This window comes from Hippoglossus hippoglossus, chromosome 23, assembly GCF_009819705.1.
Source record: "Hippoglossus hippoglossus isolate fHipHip1 chromosome 23, fHipHip1.pri, whole genome shotgun sequence".
Lineage (NCBI taxonomy): Eukaryota > Metazoa > Chordata > Actinopteri > Pleuronectiformes > Pleuronectidae > Hippoglossus > Hippoglossus hippoglossus.
In genome coordinates this window covers 4,837,941-4,857,333 of record NC_047173.1, presented here as the reverse complement: position 1 = coordinate 4,857,333, position 19,393 = coordinate 4,837,941, and the positions used below count along the sequence as shown (strand labels likewise).

The 19,393-nt window shown below is 42.9% G+C and overlaps 1 protein-coding gene across 1 annotated transcript in view; it reads right to left on the bottom strand.

The window, feature by feature from the left end:
* Window positions 1-18,132, bottom strand: part of arid2 (AT rich interactive domain 2 (ARID, RFX-like)) — a 34,833-nt gene extending 16,701 nt beyond the window's left edge. The window contains exons 1-5 of the mRNA XM_034577824.1: window positions 17,422-18,132; window positions 17,204-17,297; window positions 16,153-16,250; window positions 5,563-5,696; window positions 202-420 (exon numbers count right to left, since the gene is read on the bottom strand). Of these exons, the coding sequence (XP_034433715.1) occupies window positions 202-420; window positions 5,563-5,696; window positions 16,153-16,250; window positions 17,204-17,297; window positions 17,422-17,513 (637 nt within the window). The 5' untranslated portion in view covers window positions 17,514-18,132. The remainder of the gene's footprint in view (window positions 1-201; window positions 421-5,562; window positions 5,697-16,152; window positions 16,251-17,203; window positions 17,298-17,421) is intronic.
* Between the last annotated feature and the right edge of the window lie 1,261 nt (window positions 18,133-19,393).

The following is a 19,393-nucleotide window of genomic DNA, read 5'->3' as shown; positions in this document are numbered from 1 at the left end:
TGTATCATATCATAGAACACATGCTGAATTTTGCTGTAACACACTAAATGAAGAAAATAAGCCGAACATCTACATTTTATAAAAGGTATAAATATTATAAGGTTTCTTTCAGTGGTGAAGCCCAAATAAATTATTTAAATCCCTAAATAAAAATGACTCTGTCTCAAAAGCTCAATCTGAGGTGAGGAATTGGAAACGTACAGTCGTCGAAGACGCCGGCGTGGGCCAGCAGCAACGTGACCAGTTTGGGATCCTTGTCCAGCTGCATGGAGTGCTTGCTCTCGTTGGAAAGCAGAGTGCAAACGTTAACAGCAAAGTCCACTTCATTGGGTAGGCCCGAAAGGAGTGACAGCACCAGTTTGTTATAGTCACACGGTGGAACGAAGTCCGTAGACAGTCCATAGCTTTGGCGGAGATAGTCTGGAGACAAAGAAAAAAGAAAAAACCTCAGGGTTATTATACAAACGTATTTGACAATAAAATATCAGCTATAAACATGTTAAATTTAAGAATTTTTTAGGTTTGAAATTAAATTAACTTGTGATGTAAATACACAAAAAAAAAATGAAATTACCAAGTCTGAAATACTTTCATACATTTCCCCATGTTCATAAACTAGTTAGCAGGCTGGCTAGAAAAACACTAGTTCAACACATAAACAACAACAGACTAAAAACGCAGCACATATCAGAAGTGATCATTCTGCTTCAGTCTGGTTGTTAGTAGAGAAATGCACCTAAAAAAAATATAAGGCCCATAGAATTGCCCATTAGTTTAAAAACTGAATTTAAGACTTTTTAAAAAAGGACCTGCTGCCACCCTGATATACATATAAATATCAGTGTGATGAGTGAAATGTCAGACACCCACATGAACATTTATGGTCAAAACAGAGCTACTAAAAAAATTCAAACATGCAGTTAATACATTCAAGTTTGGTTAGGAAAAAAGAAATGAACCAAAATGAAATACTTTTGTAGAACAGGGCTTCTAAAATAGAACAGGCATGTGAATGGCAAAGGACAAAAAAGCAAAGAAAATAAACAGATAACCCCTGGATGTTAACGTCAAGATCCCCCATCAGATGGGTCACATTTTTAGGTCGGAATCCGGAAATGACAGATTTATCTGCAAGACCCACATCCGTGATTTATACAGTTCTTTTGTATTCAAAGCAGATAAAAGAAGCATCACAACACCATCTAGCAAAGCAGACGGAGGAGATACAGCAGGTCGAGACACTGCAGGTGAGTTTGGCATCAGCCACAGAACAGAGGTGCAGAAAAGGAGGGAAATCCCAGTTCTGTCATTCCTGCCTCTGCAGACCTTCAGCCACTTCAACTCAGATTTCTCCTTCAAGTGAGATTAAACCAAACAGGCTTTTGTCGGGTTAAAAATGATCTTTAGTTCCAATGAGTCTGATGAGCCAAGCCTCGTCTGACTGAGGGGACGTGAATGTTCGGGAACTTTTAATCGTGTTTGCCAGCGTCTCAGTCGTCCCCCCATGATTGGCTTTTTATAATTAAAAGACGCCTAATCCTAAATACCAAAGAGCTGTTTGTGTTATTATTCAGCAGCTCTAAGTGACAGATAATCCAGTCTGTGGAAGTGCAGTCATTGTGTCAACGATTACCCACAATACCTCGCTGTGCTACAGTTCGATTTGCTGCTATCAATCATTTTCTGTGCATAGGCGCCACTTTTCCGTACAGGGGACATTTCAATTTGGTGCAGGATTTTTGGAAACCGCTGCCTCTGGAAACCAATCATAAAAAAAGAGAGGAGTCCCACTGAGTGAATTTGATTTCCATGCTGAAAATGTAATTCAGCAGAGTTGGCTATTACAGCAGCAACTGCTCCAGTCAGAACCTGCACGTCTGTGCTCGTCCTGCAGCGAAACGCCAGCACTGAGAGGTGCAGAGGACAAACGTGCAACATGCCATGATACGACAGACCAGGCTTTATGAGCAGTGTAAGATTTCTAAAAGGTGGTTTCCAATATTCAAATAATTAGACATCACTGAACCTGCCAAGCCAACATTCGACCTTGCTCCCCCACTGTATTAGGGTTACATTTAAAATTACTACTGTACTGACAAGTTGTTAAAGTATAAGAATGTCACAATCACAATGCATCTTGGTCACAATTTTAATAGATATATATTCAGAATATGAATTAAGAGAATTTTTTTAATGTAAAAATATAAAATACTATCGACATTTTGTGTAATTTTTTAAAACTTTAAATGTTATTAACATCGGCCATGAAAATCCAGAATTGATCATAAGAATGAATCACTAAATCCTACTGATTATTATAGTTCTGCAAAACTCATCTGAATAAACTATTTTAAGTACTTCTGCTTATATTGCCATTTGGTTTTCAACCTACAGTAACTTTTTTGTCCACTTGGGGACAGTGAAAACCAGCTTTGAATACAACACTTATATGTTGTCATCTTTAAGTAAACAGTTGTGTATTTATAGCAGCAACATTAGTATTTATCTGAAGGTGTGTATCTGGTCCCCTGGTGAACACTGGTACAGAATTCAACCTTGATTAGCTGAACAACACAATTTATCAATTAGTGTTTCTATGACAGAGGAGGTAAGGCGGGTCGTGCATTGGTCACAAGGTTAGTGGTTCGATCCCAGGCTGCTCCATTATGTTTGCCGAAGTGTCCTTGGACAAGACACTGAACACCAAATTGCCCCCCCGACAGTAGTACCGACAGTGTGTGAGGATGTGTGAGAATGACAAAACTGTACTGTAACGTGCTTCGAGCTCATCAAGACTAGAAGTGCTGTAGAAATACAGACAAGCAACACCTGCCACATACAAGCTGCCGTGTGATCCACTGTTAATATTCATTAAAGCAGCTTTAATGTTTGCATGTCTGCAAAAACCCAAATGCCTGAATGGTGAAGGAGAAAAAACCCTTACAAGCCACAGACTAGATTCACCACTGTTTGTTGTGCGTCTGTTCCCACCGCGGACATGTGTCGGAGTCAAACAGCTCAGCAGGCAGCGGGCCGACTGCCAGAGAAACGAGCGTGCGACTGAAGGGCTGCAGGCTCGGATCTAAACTCAGGTGGAGGGGGGGAAAAAAAACAAGTGCTTCCTTCTTCCCTTCATCAATAACCGCTGTCAGGACAGTCAATTACCTCTGAGAGAAGCTCAGCGGTCAGCTCCACAACACTGTGAGGCTAATGGACACCTCGCGTTTACTGCGTGCGAGCACGATCCGACAACACAGACAAGAGGCTGGCCTTGGACCGCCGCACAAAATCATTTACTTTGAAATACGGCGTGGTTACTCGGAGGCTGCTCTTTCATCATGAAAGCAGGAGCACGTTAGGGTTTGGAGAAAAAAAATTATTCAGCAATGATTAGATGTGTGGAGGCAACTTGAAAGAGAGGGAAAAAAGGCCCCGACAATTACAGTATTCTTCATAGCCTTGGTTTAAAAAACGGCAAGGTGAGGACGGAGTTACATGAGTCACAGGAATAAAAGTGATAAATGTTCAATGCAATGAGGAGGCTCGTGAAGAGGACAAACAGCAGAGTTCAGCTGTAGCAAAGGGTCTCCTGCTTGGGTTGTGAAAGGAAAACAACAGAGTCGTTTTTTCCCTTGCCTCTAAACGTTGCGAGAATCATGTGAAAACCAAGCGTCACTGAAGCGGAGAGAATCGAAAGCCTCTTCGAGGCCGTTGGGATGTTCAGATGTTTGGTGTTGAAGTTCAAGCGTACCTGCGTCATGTTGTTATGACTAAAAAAAAAAGTCACCATGGAGATTGTGTGGCAAAAAACAGCAGGTGGAACATACAGCCAAGGACTTAGAAAACAAGTCGAGTAGAACAAATCAACTTTAGAGCACACCTGAAAGTACCCATGGTTAAATAAAGTAATCTCTTCTGAGGGGAGAGTCCACATCAAAATGCTTCATTTGGAGGTGACACAGTGGTCACGTGATCTACCTCAGCCCATTATTAACTGGCTAAAGGCTAGAGGAATAAATGGCATTTAGGGAAATATACCTAATCACTTTCTTGCTCAGTGAAGAGGAGAAAATTTACAATTAACATTTCACACACAACACGAGGCGTGACGCTCACAGCCAGGACATCAGGGTTAAAGTGAGCGGAACGATCTGGATTCATGATCCGACATCGTCGATTAATAACTAAATTAACGTGATCGTCAGTTTGTGTGGAGCGCGAAAGGGGCAAGGAGACACAAAACCAACGAGCACAACTCAAACCGGACAGGCACTCGACTCCGTTTGTAAGTGTCTGAACTTGACCCCTGCCTGATGCAGTTCATGTACGCTGCACTAAGAGTGAGCTATGGCCTGGTCCCACATTCGCACATGTATCAGTGACTTGAACCTTCGCCTTCCATTCACTTCAAATCTGTGAGAGCGAGCAGGTGAATAAAACATTAGCTTCCAGTGGCGTCGCAAATCGCAGCGCAACTCACATGGAATTGAACTTGGGCAAACTTTGATACGTGTGACCGAGCCTATCCACACTCCAGTGCAAAAGCAAATATTTCTCAAATCTAAGTTGGTACACTACGTCGAGCAAGGGTTGCAACTCTAGAGGGGATACGACAAATCAATCCAGCATGTTTCAAATGACACGCCAAAGGGAACATGTCAAGTGTTCCCTTTAAAACACTGCTCATCTGTATCTTAGGTCGCACAACACAAATAGTCATCACTGACAAGACAGCGTCAAGCAGTCGGGGGAGATACAAAATTATGATCAAAGACGCGAACAATAGAAAGTGACACGAGGAGACATGTTTTATCTGGATATGGAGCCATTCAAAGCTGTGGACAATGTGGAATTTAATACACTGATGCTCTGTATGATCCACTAGTGTCTTTAATTTAATTTAGCTTTTTTAAAATGGTGTAAATATCCCAGAGGCTGGTTGGAGTCAATGGTACAGACTGTGGGTCATGATTGTGTCAACAAGACTGATGTGATTTTTGGGAACATGGGCCCCTCATTTCTCTTTTTGTGTAAGCCTGACAGCAGTTGTTTGAGCTGGGTCTGCTTTAGTTGCGGGGAAGTTTCACATTGCGACACAGTTACTCAGACGGTTCTGAGTAAATGAACAAAGCACTTTCATCCTCTCCCTGCCGCTCAGTATAGCGCTGGCAGCCACTACCAAACAAATGCTTGCACTTTATCTGTCACTGAAGTAGTTAGCCACAAAGCTAACACATACAGCCCGCTTTCCTTCCTTAATTATACTCTTATGAAATAAATTCAACCAACAAAAAAAAAAAATCCTTGAAACAAAAAGCTGTTGTCAAGGCTCGTTTCTATGCATAAACTTGACCTGTGGGCTGACCGGTTTCCCATGAATCTAACACAGCTCTGATGAAGCGATGCTTTGCTGTAATCACATTTACTGAAGTGTCTGCGTTGGCCAAGGGGGCGGACAGAAAGAGACAGAGGGACAGGATGAACTTGTACATCTGAAACGGAGTGAGACAGAAAACAACAAACGAGTGAACCAGTTCCCGCACTGAGGGCGTCTCTGCCTACCTGATACAACGTGTTGCTGGTAGTTGTAAGAGTTGGGAATTGCACCGATTGGAAGAGAGGTTTTGGGATTCCCCGGCTGCGCTTCTTCATCGTCCTCGCCGAAGTGGTGGACTTTCTCATACTTCTCCAAGTATCTGTAAGGGGGGGGAAAAATAAAACAGACGATGAGCCAAAACTTGCTTGGAATGAATTTTGCTGTTGAATTTGTGCTCTACTTTCTTTCAAAGACTGGAGGGACTTATTGGGATTTGTTTCTTGAATGTATGCAGGCACATTTTATGATGAGCACAGGAGCCGAGGCAGCATTCTTCATCTCTATGATACTGTGTGCAAACAAAATGACTCACAACGGAAATTTAAGGAAACTGCTTTTGAATTAACAAGAATCCGGACTGGCAATTGTCCTCTATTAAATTAAAGCAGGCTGCTCATATTTAAGAAACACAGCTGATAATGTCATGCAACTCAAATCCATTAGAATTTGCAAAATATGAATTTTACACCCTTTTTTTATTCTAGGCTTGTGTTGCTTTTTGAGCCATTTCATGCTGCTGCAGTCATATTTGTAGTGTACACATCAGGTTAAAGTTCTATAATATCCCTTGAACTTATTCATGAATCTTGTTCTGTACTTGTACAGAAATGACTGCTTAACTTATAAAGGGATGAGGGAAAAAAAAAAACTGAAAATTCAGCAATAAAATGCAAAACTTGAGAAAACGAACATGAAAAAACATGAAAACTATAAAGAACTGAGAAATGACACAGTATGTGCATTTCCAACCGTTGTAATTTTACTCCTCCTTATACCTGCATTTCATCTCTTAACATCTACAATACCAAATTAAAATCAATAATATCATTTTATTTTAAAGTTTACCCACAGGATAATTACACAAGCTACCCTTAAAAGGCACATTCTCCATAAACTCCCCCTCTTCTAATTTATATAGACATTTTTTTAATGGTTATACAAAGCTGAACAAACGCCATGTAAAACAATGTTTGCTTTTCCCACCCAGATTGAGGAAAAACTATAACATGCTGTCGAGGTCACGCAGAGAAACATCGAACGAGAGTCGGAGCTCTCAGCTGTTCAGATAAAGAAAACGGGTGAAATCAATCACCCTTACTGCAGCATGTTGTTTCACAAAGGCCCCCACACCTGCACGTATTGTCAAGGAGACAACACGCTGAAACCACAAAACTCACTTTGGAGAGCGATCTGCTGTACGACAACACCCACGTGTCAAAGTTACAACCTTTTGTGGCCAATGATTCACAACATTAATCTGTGGAGCAACAGACACTGCTGGGGGGAAATCAGGCTAAAGAGAATGACGTTCAAGTCAAACTAGAAATCGGATGAACAAGTGAGTGTAAAGCAGGGGGGGGAGATTTAGCATGGCTGATCAGACAAAGAGCGGCGTCCAGACAATCAGAGGGAAAGGACTCTTCCATACAGTCCGACTGCTGAGAAGTGCAGAAACAACACAGCGACAAGCACTTAAGTGGAGGAATGACATGTCAACATTAATCTAAGATAAAATATGAATCCACTCGGGAACTCTGTGTACACAAGCGTAAAAGTCAATGGTGAGAGACCACCATTTTATTACTCTGTAAATTACACAGTTCAAGGGATTAGTTCTAAAATCGGAGCGCTACCAGAGCTTTCACCTGGCACTGCTGGTTTAGAATTTGTTTTATGGTTCGAGTCAGTGACAAGACTTTAGCCAAGCATACGTGGTTCTTTCAAAAACTCAACACTGTTCAGTTAAGCATGATCCAATGAAAATGAGAAATGAGACTTTGTATGAGGGAAGGCTGATGAGAGTCAGTGCAAATCACCATGGTAATTAAAATATTGAACATTGCATACATGGTATAATGTGCAACCGGAAACCATTTCATCACTAGTACTGACTGTGTGAGATGTGAAACACAAGTACAACCACGCATTTAAAAATAAGGTCGATTTTAAAGTTCTGCATTTTTTTTCAAATTTGAAAAATCTGTGTGGTTCATGCTGTGTTTATGTCATTGTGAAGGCATTACATAATCTTTATAGCAACAGCTTTCAAAGGATAAGTTGCCACAAAACTTAAACAAATCAATAAAAATCAGGTTGAATACCCCTTTTCGATTTTGGCTAACCAGGGAAGAGCAACAGGACCAAAAGTTGTTTCAAACTACTTTCACAAATATGGTTATTTGAATTACACCAGCAGGGTTGGAATGGCAGCCAGTCATTATTTTGAGTCAAGCATCATGATGATTCACTGTAAATCATATGGCAGTTTGGTAGACATCGCCCAACCCTAAACACCACCACCACCACCACTCATCTGAATAGTGGAAAGTGAAAACAAGTGAACTGGCTGCAACACGAACAGCTGTGTTCCCACATCAAACTCGCGATTCATCTTTAACTCAAACTCTGCTCATATTCTGGAGGCACTAGCATTGAACTTGGGGGAAAAGATCGTTCATCGGCATGCGACTGCCAACAGTCAGACTTACTTGGATTTGATTAGCACCCAATTGCGATGTGTGGAAAACTGCCAGACAAACAAAAACACACACACACACACACTTTCACACACGCACACACACTTTCACACACATGCAGCAAAATACCTCAGCAGTGAAAGTGTGTTGAACCCTGCATGTGTGGCCGTGAGTCACCGAGCGAGCGGCTGTTTCTGAATGAGGCCCCGCTTGTTCATCGCGGCCAAGGTAATCCCCGTCCGCTGGCTGCCGGGTGACACGCTGGACTATAAATACACTCAGCCTTCATTTGTAGAGTGAGGAGGAGAGTGAGAGCGCGGGAGAGATATGCCGCGGTCCCAACTGCAGCGTCATCAACCGCTGTCTGGGCACGAGCAAGAGAAAAAAAAGGGATCGGGTGGCGGTATGGGAGGGAGAGAGGGGGGTCTACTGCAGCACTTCCCCTTTTTCAGACATGCATGATGAGGGGAACATCAACCCCCTCCTCCTCGAGTAGCATCCGATTACCACCCAACAGAAACCACTGGGACTTCATCGTTTAACGGCATTTTGGGGGGAAACGTGTGCATCATCACTAATAGAGAGGCACGTCTTCCCTCTTAACGCTGCAAAGGGGTGGGAAACGAGCAAAGCATGAGAAGTGATAGATCGCCTGTTTGCAACTGCTTGTCTCTGTCATTAAATATTGTGTTATTTACAGTCATCTGGATCGCACCAGTGCAGACACTGGCTTCAGTTACTCTCAGCTGCCGGACTGCCCAAACGCCCTCAATGTGTCAGTGTGTGGGAGTCGATTGCCCCCTGCTGGACGTGGACGCAGACATGAACACACACACACACACCCACTGCCGATCTCTGGACAGACATGCTTCCTGGGATTTAATGTGAGAATGTCCAACACTGCAGGCTGTGGGTGGTTTGCTTTGTCAATAATAGAAGGTAAAGTTTATTCACAGCAGAGCCAATTGAGAAAATGCTGTTGTAGTTCATTTCATTTACAGCACAGAAAGCACACTTCAAGTGGCTGCATGGTAATTAAAAAAAAAAAAGAAGAGAGTAAGGTGACTGACATCGTATTTAGGAAACAAGGCTTGCAACCCTGAGTGACTGAAAATTATGCAAAGAGTAGAAAACCTACGTGAGTGTTTAAACATGTGTGTAAAAACAAATTGCATGATTGTTAACATCTCTATTTCAGTTATCAGGTTGGTCTGTCTCCATGGCACAGAAGTGGTTGTGAGCAATGTTTCGCATCAATTCAAATGTTTGCATCTCTCTGGAAGTGAATAGCGAGTGTTGGCCAAATGCTTTTGCTGAAAAACAAGCTTTTCTTTTGAAAGGGTTATGCAAAGCTGCTTTTTCAGTGTGAAAGTGCACCATTTCTTTGGAAATATTCCTGATGACCACTCAAGTGCATTCTACCTCGCTCTATGTGTTTTGTGTTATTGAATTCAGGAGAAGGCTCCACTTATTTTTTGGCTGCAAGCGTTGAATTTGCTTCCCTTTCACCCCAAACATTAATCCCGTCCCTCAGTGCTCCATTGAAATGTATGAGATGCTGATCCCATCCACCTGCAGCTGCTATTCATTTTGCGGATTTCGCCATTTCCCTTGCGTCAGGCCCACTACACGAGATTTTGGGCCGATTCCCAATTCACCCCCTCCGGACAGTAGGAAGAGAAATCTGGTCTGGGACCTTGGTCGGTGTTGATGTTCAGCCCAGATTATCTGGTAATGTGAGGGGTTTACAGATCCTCTCAATAATCGAGTCAGCAGGGCCGCCTCAATAATATCAAACGTGTTGGAAGCTGGATAACTGTGATTATGTCCGTGCTTTCAGACGAGTCTACAAGGAGACAGAGTCGAGGAGTGGCTGACACTGTCACCTGCCAAGCAACAGTAAACATTCTAGCCCATGACGCTAACAGCTAGCATGCAACTGTTGGCAGATATTAAAACGGACAGTTAAAGTCTCACCTCCAGACTTGGACGACCACCAGCATTAACCACATCTCCCCTGAACAGTCTCTCAGTCTCACTGTTTCAGCCTTCTGCTTATCGTGTTTCACACTGCATAGTATTACTAACATTAAAGTGGGTTACTGCACCAGTTATCTGGCTCAGGTTATCTCATAATGACTGAAGCTTTCGCTTCTATGAGACATACAATTATAAAATGTTCAATATGCATAATGACAGGCCTGCCAATTGTGCAGGTCTTTTATTTATTACAGTCGTAGAAAACAAGTTTTAATAGTGTTTTCATTTTACTACATTTAGCCTTATATTGTGAATTTAGATTTACTTACATTTTTCAAAATAATAAATGATATTAGGGACTGTGTGGAGAAAATGACACGCATCATACATGGTTCATTGCTGGTGATACCACAATAAACCCACGAGTGATTTTCTGCATCAAGTGTATACATTGCATATCAAATATACCCACAGGTTTCTCCTATCTCCACAGTGCTAGAAACATATGTATGTACGTGATATGAATAAAATGGTTCCATTTTTGTTTCCTCCCATGTTTTATTTGAAATACTGATATCCATTAGAAGATATGTGGTTTCCTCCCAAAGTCCAAAGACGTGCAGAATGGGGGTTAGGTTGATTGTAAACTAAATTGACCATAGATGTGAATGCAAGTGTGAAATGTTTGTCTCTGTATGTTAGCGACCTGTCCAGCATGAACCCCGCCTCTCACCCAATGTCAGCTGGGATTAGCTCCAGCTCCCCCCCACAACTGGATAAGAAGTGTTGATAGTGTATGGATGATATTTGTGATTTTACATAGCTGAACTATCTCAATATAGTTTTACGTCTCATCTCTCACACTTCTCTCTGGTACTCTAGCAAGAACATAGCATTTACTGTTGGTCCCTGAATCCCTGTAGAATTCTCTGTTGTCTGAGTGACGCACGGCCAGGTCAACCATAGCTAACAGATTGTGGTCTTGGTAAAACTCACCATCAAATGCTAATAGGGAAGGCCACCTCTGAGGGAAAAGTTAAGCAGTCGGCGCTGAAATCAGCCAAATTAACAAATTTTGACTAAAATGCTGCGAGAATTCAGAGACAAGTCATTATTATTACTATCTGTCTTGTAGCTTGCAAGCCTTAATTATGACACCACAACCTCATGGAAGTATTGACGGCTCATTTATGAACACAAGCTGGTTTAGCCTTTCAGCATCTAGACCTGCTTAAAAAGAAGAAAAGAAAAGAGGTGGAAAGCACTCTTATTATGCTGCATTGAAAAGCAGGAACAGACACTAGTCCACACACAGCCTTTTCTTTCTCCATAACTGAGCATCTCTAAGTCCAAGCAGCAGCCAGGACGAGGCGGGGGAATAATAACTCAGCTAATGCAAACCAGATCAAAGGCCACTTCATCCAGATGTTCCAGAGGAGCAGGAGAATCTATCGGCTCTCACAGGAAGTAGAACAGGACCAAAAAGCATGATGGTAACTGGCATAATGGCATAACTAGGTGTGAAAATTAACACTCTCCCAGCAGAAAAGCGTTGCGAAATGTGTGTGCACAATTCCCCCCCCCCCCGCTTTTTTGTAGAAATTGTAAAATTACAAGTCATCTTTCAATCAAAGACACCAAATCTGATGTTTTGACATTACATTCAGCTTTAACCACATTATCTTAATTCATGACATTAACACATGAATAGATATATTCAGAGGCAGTGGCTTTCAAGTACTTTTCAATACCTGTCATTTTTTTGGGGGTGTTCCAAACTTTGTCTAGGTCTTTATACAATTCTAAACAAGAGACATGCCTTTGCATCAGACATCCTCTTGATGGGTTCCCTGTGTGAGGCATTTCTATTGATTCTACAGCCTCAGTAGTTAACTCAAAGAGTTTCTCCAACCATTGGTTCAGAAACTCGTAGGGCATTGTTTGATAAGCAGAAAGGCTACCAGGAGATTTCTAGGGCAGAAATATTCTAATTATTCAATTTTTAGTAAGACTTAATTAATTCAATTTAAGTTTCAATGAAATATATCTTATATATAAGAAATGCCAACCATAACCCAGTTGTTAGGTGATAGGGTCAAGATCCCCTCATGCTTGGAGAAAAACATATGACATGGCCAAAGTCACACAACAACACAAAGTCTAATTGCTGGGGTCATGAGAATTTTGATCCTAGCAGTGGGGTCACAAGGCCGGTGGGAGAAACGTGGTTAACTAGTCCGGGGATAACAGACAATTAATATTGAAGTTGATTGATATCAACTGAAACAAGTGAATCTGTCAGTGGTTGCACCTGCTTCACACTGCAAACGGTAGTGGGAGTGTGGTATATCATTAAGCTGTTACGGCAGCAGAAGGTTAAACTCTAAAAAAGAAAGATTACTTGGCAGTGGTTGATTCAGCAGAAAGAGAAATTGTCAAAAGCTGGTTTCTTTATATTTAATCACTGTGGACGGTAAAAACTGTCCTTGCTAGTGGAGCTAAAAGGGTAACTTGCTCATAATATGGCAAGAAATCTGACGTACCTTTCAATATCTTCAATAGCTTCCACCTCTGCTCATCAATTCAAGTTTTGAGCATAAAAAAATGTCCTCAAATAGTATTTCTCACAAAAAATGGAAACATGACAAGGTTATCTCCGAACAACAGTCCCCCCATTTAAACTGTTTAACAAGGCAGAAGAACTTCTAATTTCTTCCATTTCACAATTCCAACCATGTGTAAAAACCTCATGGAGAAGAAAAACAATCGATGACTTGAGCATTTAAGCTAACACCGAAGCATTTAGTGGGCGGTTCCTAGATGACAGTGCCTCCTGGGCCTGATTTCCTCCCAATGGGGATGCAGAGCAGAGGGCAAACAAAGGTTGAACCAGGGTATCTGTCACCTGACTTGGCTTCTGTGTATAATACACTGTAGTCTGGAAAAAGAAGTCAAAGTCATGTCAGGCTGTAGCTACACCAGAGGCCTTATTTCAGAACAACTTTCATTAATTCTCAAATTACAGCAAGCGAGTGCCAAGATGAACTGGACTGTTTTCACTGAAAAAAAACCCCAAAAAACCTCTGTTGCCCCACAAGGCTTGAGAGTTTAATGCAAACCACCTCCAATTCACGTGAAATGGATGACGAAAACCAAGGAGATGGGAATTATTATTGACCGAGAAGCATCCAAATCGCTGTAGGCACAGGCAAACTGGAAGCAGCCTTTAGTAACGCTAACTCAACCCGGTGAAACAGACTGCAGCGTGCACAGATGTGGAACATAAATGTATGTCAAATTATGGAACTGTGCAAAAGGTTCTCCGCAGTCACAGGAATAGATCTGGGGCAAAAAGTTCAGCTTCAGATACACACCACGTGTACGCCATTAAAGATGTTAGTTGCTCTACTGTAATACTTGCAATATGATCAATGTTAGGTATTTTCCAAAACTCCTTAAAATGCTGTTAATATCAAACTGTTCCATGGTCTATGGAAGCCCTGCTTTTTCATAACACTTGTCCTTTTGTGTCTGTTGGACAAAATCTTACTGTACTGTATGTCCCACTGATCAATAATATCCTTCAACCTCATGAAGTCAACTGAAAACACAGCTTCATTTCTCGTGTGTCAGTGGGATTTGAGGCCATTGCTTTGATCCAGAGTGTGAAACCTTTCCGCCCCCAAAGCTGACATGAAGTCAGCACCACCGGCAGGAGCGATGTCAAAGCAGCGCTTCAACAAGTTGAAAACTTGCTTGAAAGAAAAAAACCTATCTGGTCGACATTGCTCACTTATTATAGAGTGACATTCAGATATCAAATAGACGGCAGCAGGATCTGGCACTGAACTCCAGTGCTGCTCATTACACTGCTCTGAGTGGGAAGTGCTGACCGGAGAGAGCCACATCGTGAACATCCTATTCATTCAGACAGGGGAAACCTGGTCAACAGACCATCCAGTGACCCAAGAGTCACAAGTGGGATCCCTGCAGCAGCTGAATGTCCTTCATTCCTACCTGCCAACTCATTTTGTTCACCCGAGTGAGAAAAGAGCATCAGGAATTATAATGACAACTTTAAGTTGAGCTTGTTTAAGGCCACGTTTACGACAAGATATTTCATCATTACCTACAACAGACCGCTAAAGATCATTGTAGTTGTCAGCACATTCATAATAAAGTCTTTAAAGTGTAAAGAGCTTTAAATGCCAAGCAGCCAGTGGTTAGAGATGGTCAGGATTAAAACCTGATATCAGCAAACTTCCATCCAGCTTAAGTGTCCTTGAGAGAGACAGTGAATACCAACTAACTCCAGAGTGAGTGCATATCTACTGTGTAACTGGCTGTGACCCCTGAACTTGCTGGATGAGGGCAAACTTGGTCAAACAAATGCCTCCCACGTCGCTTACATAGCTTGTCCAATTTTGCATGACAAAACTGGTCACAAGGAGAGGAAACAAAACACAAACAATTAATTTCTCTATCGCACACACTCATGCCAGCAAGAAGAAAAAAGAAAGCAGCAGCATGGAGGAGGCGAGAATAGCCTCTTGTTATCAGCCTTGTTCGAGGCAAGACCGCTGACATCCACTGCACCGAGCTGCCTTAGATAAACTTTTCACAGCAGCTCCAAAGGCTGCCGCGAGACAAGTGCGATATCCAGCATGTCAGACAGGAGGCTGACCCTCCTTCCCCAAATTTTTTTTATAAAAAAAAAAAAGGTAGCTGGTCTGTGAAACACGGGGATATTTAAAAAAGAAAACATCCCCAGCAGACATGACGTTAATGGCTCTACATGATTGTCTGCCTCATTTTGTCATCTGCACAACAAGGTATCAGCCTGCTGGTATTTATAAACTGCTGTCTTACACAAGATAATGGAAACATTAGTTGGCCTAATTGTGTCCTAAGAAAAAAATATTTTAGAAAATCAGTCGGTTGACTTTCTGCGACAAGTACATGATGCACTCAAAAACTAAGCAGGTTAAACAAAGACAGAAACACACCTCTGAATGTTCATGTTTCATAAATCAGTTCCTAGAAACCCAACACCTTTGTTCAATAGGTGCTAAAACCGCATTCACAAACCCTCCATCCTGGCAGATGCTTTCTAAAGTATGCAGTCATTCACACTAAATATAGTGTTTTCTGGTGTACTCAGACAACGCAAACCCAATAAGTTCATTACAACTGCACTGCAAGCACACATGTGCCTGAGGTGTTTCTCCACTGCCATCAGCACTGATGGTTAAATGTGAACTTTTGAGGAGCTACAGGTCTCGTGGGCTGTGCACGGTTAGTAATCAAATTGGCTGCTACGCTCGCAGCTTGCGACCGCCTACCTCCCATGAAGGGCAAGCTTGGTATAAATGCACAGATAATTAGGCTCTGCTTGTGTTATCAACCAGTGACCTGCAGTTGGCCCTCAACTATCCATGAGAGGCAACGAGCATTTCGCTGCTACAGAGGTGTAATCCCCTGCAGACAGGTGCTGCTGATGGGTGCAATCGTTGCACGAGGTGGCGCGGGAAGAAAAGGGGGAGTGTGGGGAGAGCAGCAACGGCGAAACCACAAATGCCAGCTGTTGAGGAGAGCTGCGTGTGCACCAGGCTCCCATCACTGGCAGCTGACTGCATTTACATTTGGAAGCTGCACAACCAAAAACACGTTTCAACACCCAGATCTCACTCATTAGAGCTATATCCAACCCAAATGCCCTGTGGCTGCAACACTTAGAGAGGAATAAACAGCCGTAGTTTATGGTTTAGAGCCATTACTGACAAAAGACACTCTTTGGCTGTGTTCTGCAAAACTATGTTGCAGATTTGAAAAAAAATAAATAAATACAGGAGCCATTTTTCCACATGGGTCTGTTAAAAAACAGACAAATCGCAGTGCTCTTCTGATGTGGCAGGGATAAGTGAGTTAATAGCTGCCAATCTGTGCATTGGCAGCCTTGCATTGCCTGCCACAATATTGTACTAGTGCAGCTTGGTAGCAGAAGAGAGCGAGAGGCTGGGTGCTGCTGCATCTTCACATTTGTAAACACTTCCCACATGGTACCTGAGAGGATGGGAGCTGCGTGGCCGCGCTACTTACCGAAGGTAGTACTGTTTTAAAGCGAATGCAGCGTTGGAGCAACTCCTGGGGAAGTTAAAGTCTTCTCCGAGTTCAATCCATTGGTTTTTGTCAGAGACCTGGAAGGAGGAAATGAGTGGGTTACAGGGCGAGTAGGAGAAAATAAAGAAAACACCGGCAACACAAGAAAAAGAGCGGTTACACTGCAACCATCTGTTCTGCTACAGGCTGTCCCCCCCTCTACGAGGCAATATCACAATCACCAATCAATAACTTTCCCAAACTGCTGGAAACATTTAAAAATGCCAAATGTGGCGAAATTACACAGCCACGCCGATTAGCGAAATAGCCTTTAATTAGCCGCTTGCGTGTTTATTAAGCGAACATATTTACATTGGACACATCGGTTGAGTACAACTGCCTTTAAGATACTATCGTTACAGTTGGGGCTAGTTAGCACCAAAGCTAACAAGCTAACTTCACTTTTTCATTTTGCCGTTAAATGCTAACGAGGCTAAACTCTTCACAAAGTGTGTCCGTGGGAAAAACGCTCGAGCTCGGGGCGAGCGCTCGGTTGGAGAGTGTGGTTTTGGTTGCCGTGTACTGTGTTCACTACACGGGCCTGTGAGGCCTACATTTTGAGATCAGCCATGAAGCCGAAGAAAGATGGCTATGGCGAGAAAGAAAAAGCCAAGCTTCCCCCCCCCTGGCTGCAAACTGCCGGCGAAAGCCCGGGGCGACGCGCCGTGTGCCGTGCGGTGTTTTCCGAGGCCGGGCTCCGTGCCGATAATCGATGTTAAACGTGCCCGCTAATTTCGAGTCGCTCCAACTGCACTCTGACTCCGAGGCGGTCGGGACTCTCGATTCAAACCGCACAACAACACAAGCCACCACATTGCATAGAGATACACGGCAAACTAGCACAAGGCCAACACCGAGCCACTAACGTGTTCCTTCCCGGAGGGCTCCACTTGCCCCGGGTTGCCCGCACGGAGTTGTGGAGCCGTCCGCCGAGGAGTCCACGGACGGCGGAGTGTGGAGAAAAAAAAACCCACTTTTAGTTCCCACTCACCTTAGCAAATCCACCTAAAGCGACGACTCTGACATAGAGAGCATTCAGGTCCAGCTCTTTCCCACCCACGATAGGAATCTTCTTGAACGGCGATCTGCGTGGAAAACACAAGAAATACCCGCACATATGTTGAAATAACAGCGTTGGCTCGCTCGCAGTGGCGGGCGATTGGGAATTGAAGTTATATTTGTGGGGAAGAAAGACAACCCCGATCTCACCCTCTGCTCTGGTGGAATTGCCGCAGCTCGTCCAGGAAAGCCTGTCCTTTCCTCCGCTGATCTAGTAGATTTTTCCCCGTCGAATTTGCCATTGTTTTTGCATGCAAAAACGGTTAAAGCCCACTTCAGTCGCTTCTTAAGACACCAAGGATCCCATACTCCGCCGGCGCTCAGTCATTCGCGAAGCTGAGTGTTTAAAAAGTTAAAGAAATAGCTGATAGCAAGAAGAGCGGCAGCTCGCTAATAAAGACTGATGCACACAGAGAGCCAGCCCGATTCAAGCCCGGACTAAGTTCCAGCGAGCAGTCGCAAATACGAGCGATTTACCGGCAGATGAGGAACGCCATGACGGACGGTGTTGAATTAATGCTTTCGGTCGCGGTGGTTTTCGTTCGGACTGGTTTGACAGTGTGTTGCGGACGCGGCTCCGAGGCTATCGCGCACACTGTGGAGCGGCGGAGGATCCAGTTCTCAGACAAAAAGATGTGGAGGCCGCGCAGCCCGGCCTGCCATGCGTGCAGCGCCCTCTGTGGCCACCGGCGGCACCGCAGCCGTCCAGAGCGCAGCGGGTGTTGGAACAATAGAGACTGTTTTCTTTTTTAGGGACCGTCTGACAACTCGCCTCTCTGTTTGGAAAACGGGTCAGGAGGTACTTGCTCAATGTCCCGTGGGGGGAGGGGATAACACTAATTAACATAGCCTTCTTGTTAACCCCCCCACCCCAAAAAAGGCCATGTAAAGTCTATTTAGTGGGGGGAAAAACATTATTTTTCAGGCTGACATGAACCCTGAGGATATTTATAGCTGCATTGGAAATTAGGCTCACTGATATTGACCACTAGTTCAATTAGGAAATAAAAACTATAGTGACTTTGTTAGAAGTTCATGATAAATTAAAAAAGATCACGGTAGCAGCCACCTTAAACTAACACTGCAGAAAGTAATACAGTCTTCTGACTGTATATATACATTTTAAATTCACAATCATACAAGATAAGTGCATCTGTCAATACGAGTAATTAGTGTGTACAGGTGGCCAAAGTGTTTACAGTTACTTTGGAAAACTAGGACCTTCATTCACATTTCTAAATAGAAATGTCTTATGTTGACGTCATATTACTTAACGTTTCATCCAAAATATATTTTACGCAGACTAATGTACCAAAGTGTTTGCAACTACATCTAAATTATTTCCTCATTAATGCACAGTTCTGAAATAATTGTCTTGAAATGAAGGCCATATGCCTCATGACTTTAATATTTTATATAAAATCTAGTGTCAGCAGACCAATCCACCAAAGTGGTCACAGCCACATTAAGTACATTTAGACATTCATTCACATTTCTGAGATAATCTGCTTTCACTGAAGGCCTTATGCATTGTAATTTCCATATTTTGCCAGAAAATGTATTTGTTGTGACTTATTTAAATAATTTCACATCTTTGTGTGTCATGTCAAACTGATCAACATTATATTAGGGTATATTAGTGTTCCCACCCTTGTACAACTCTAATGACACACTTGATTTGTCTCAATTTGACAGATGGGGGCTGCAATGTTGTTGATTTTGGTGGAATATCAATAAATATGCAATTCAAAATGCAATTCAAAATGCAGAATCTCACATTGGTGTAACTTTCCTTCAAAGAATCTATTTGTATCGATAGATGTCAGAGTGTTTGATTTTTTCCCCCACAGATGATCACTGCAGATTATTACATTTTATAGTGATTTGTCGGTGGGAACTTTTCCACTCGATGTCTCGCCGCCCCTGTCCCCTGCTGACCACCTCGGACCGACTCTAATCTCCCGGGAAGGTTGAAAATTACTCCAGGTCCCTTCTCCCTCCAACTGCCAGGCGGATATCTTCTTGATGGGGTTACATTCAACCATTACACGTACCCCTTTGCACAATGAAAAACCTGTCACAAAATGGCGGAGACGTACGTTAGCAGACCCCATTTTGAGGA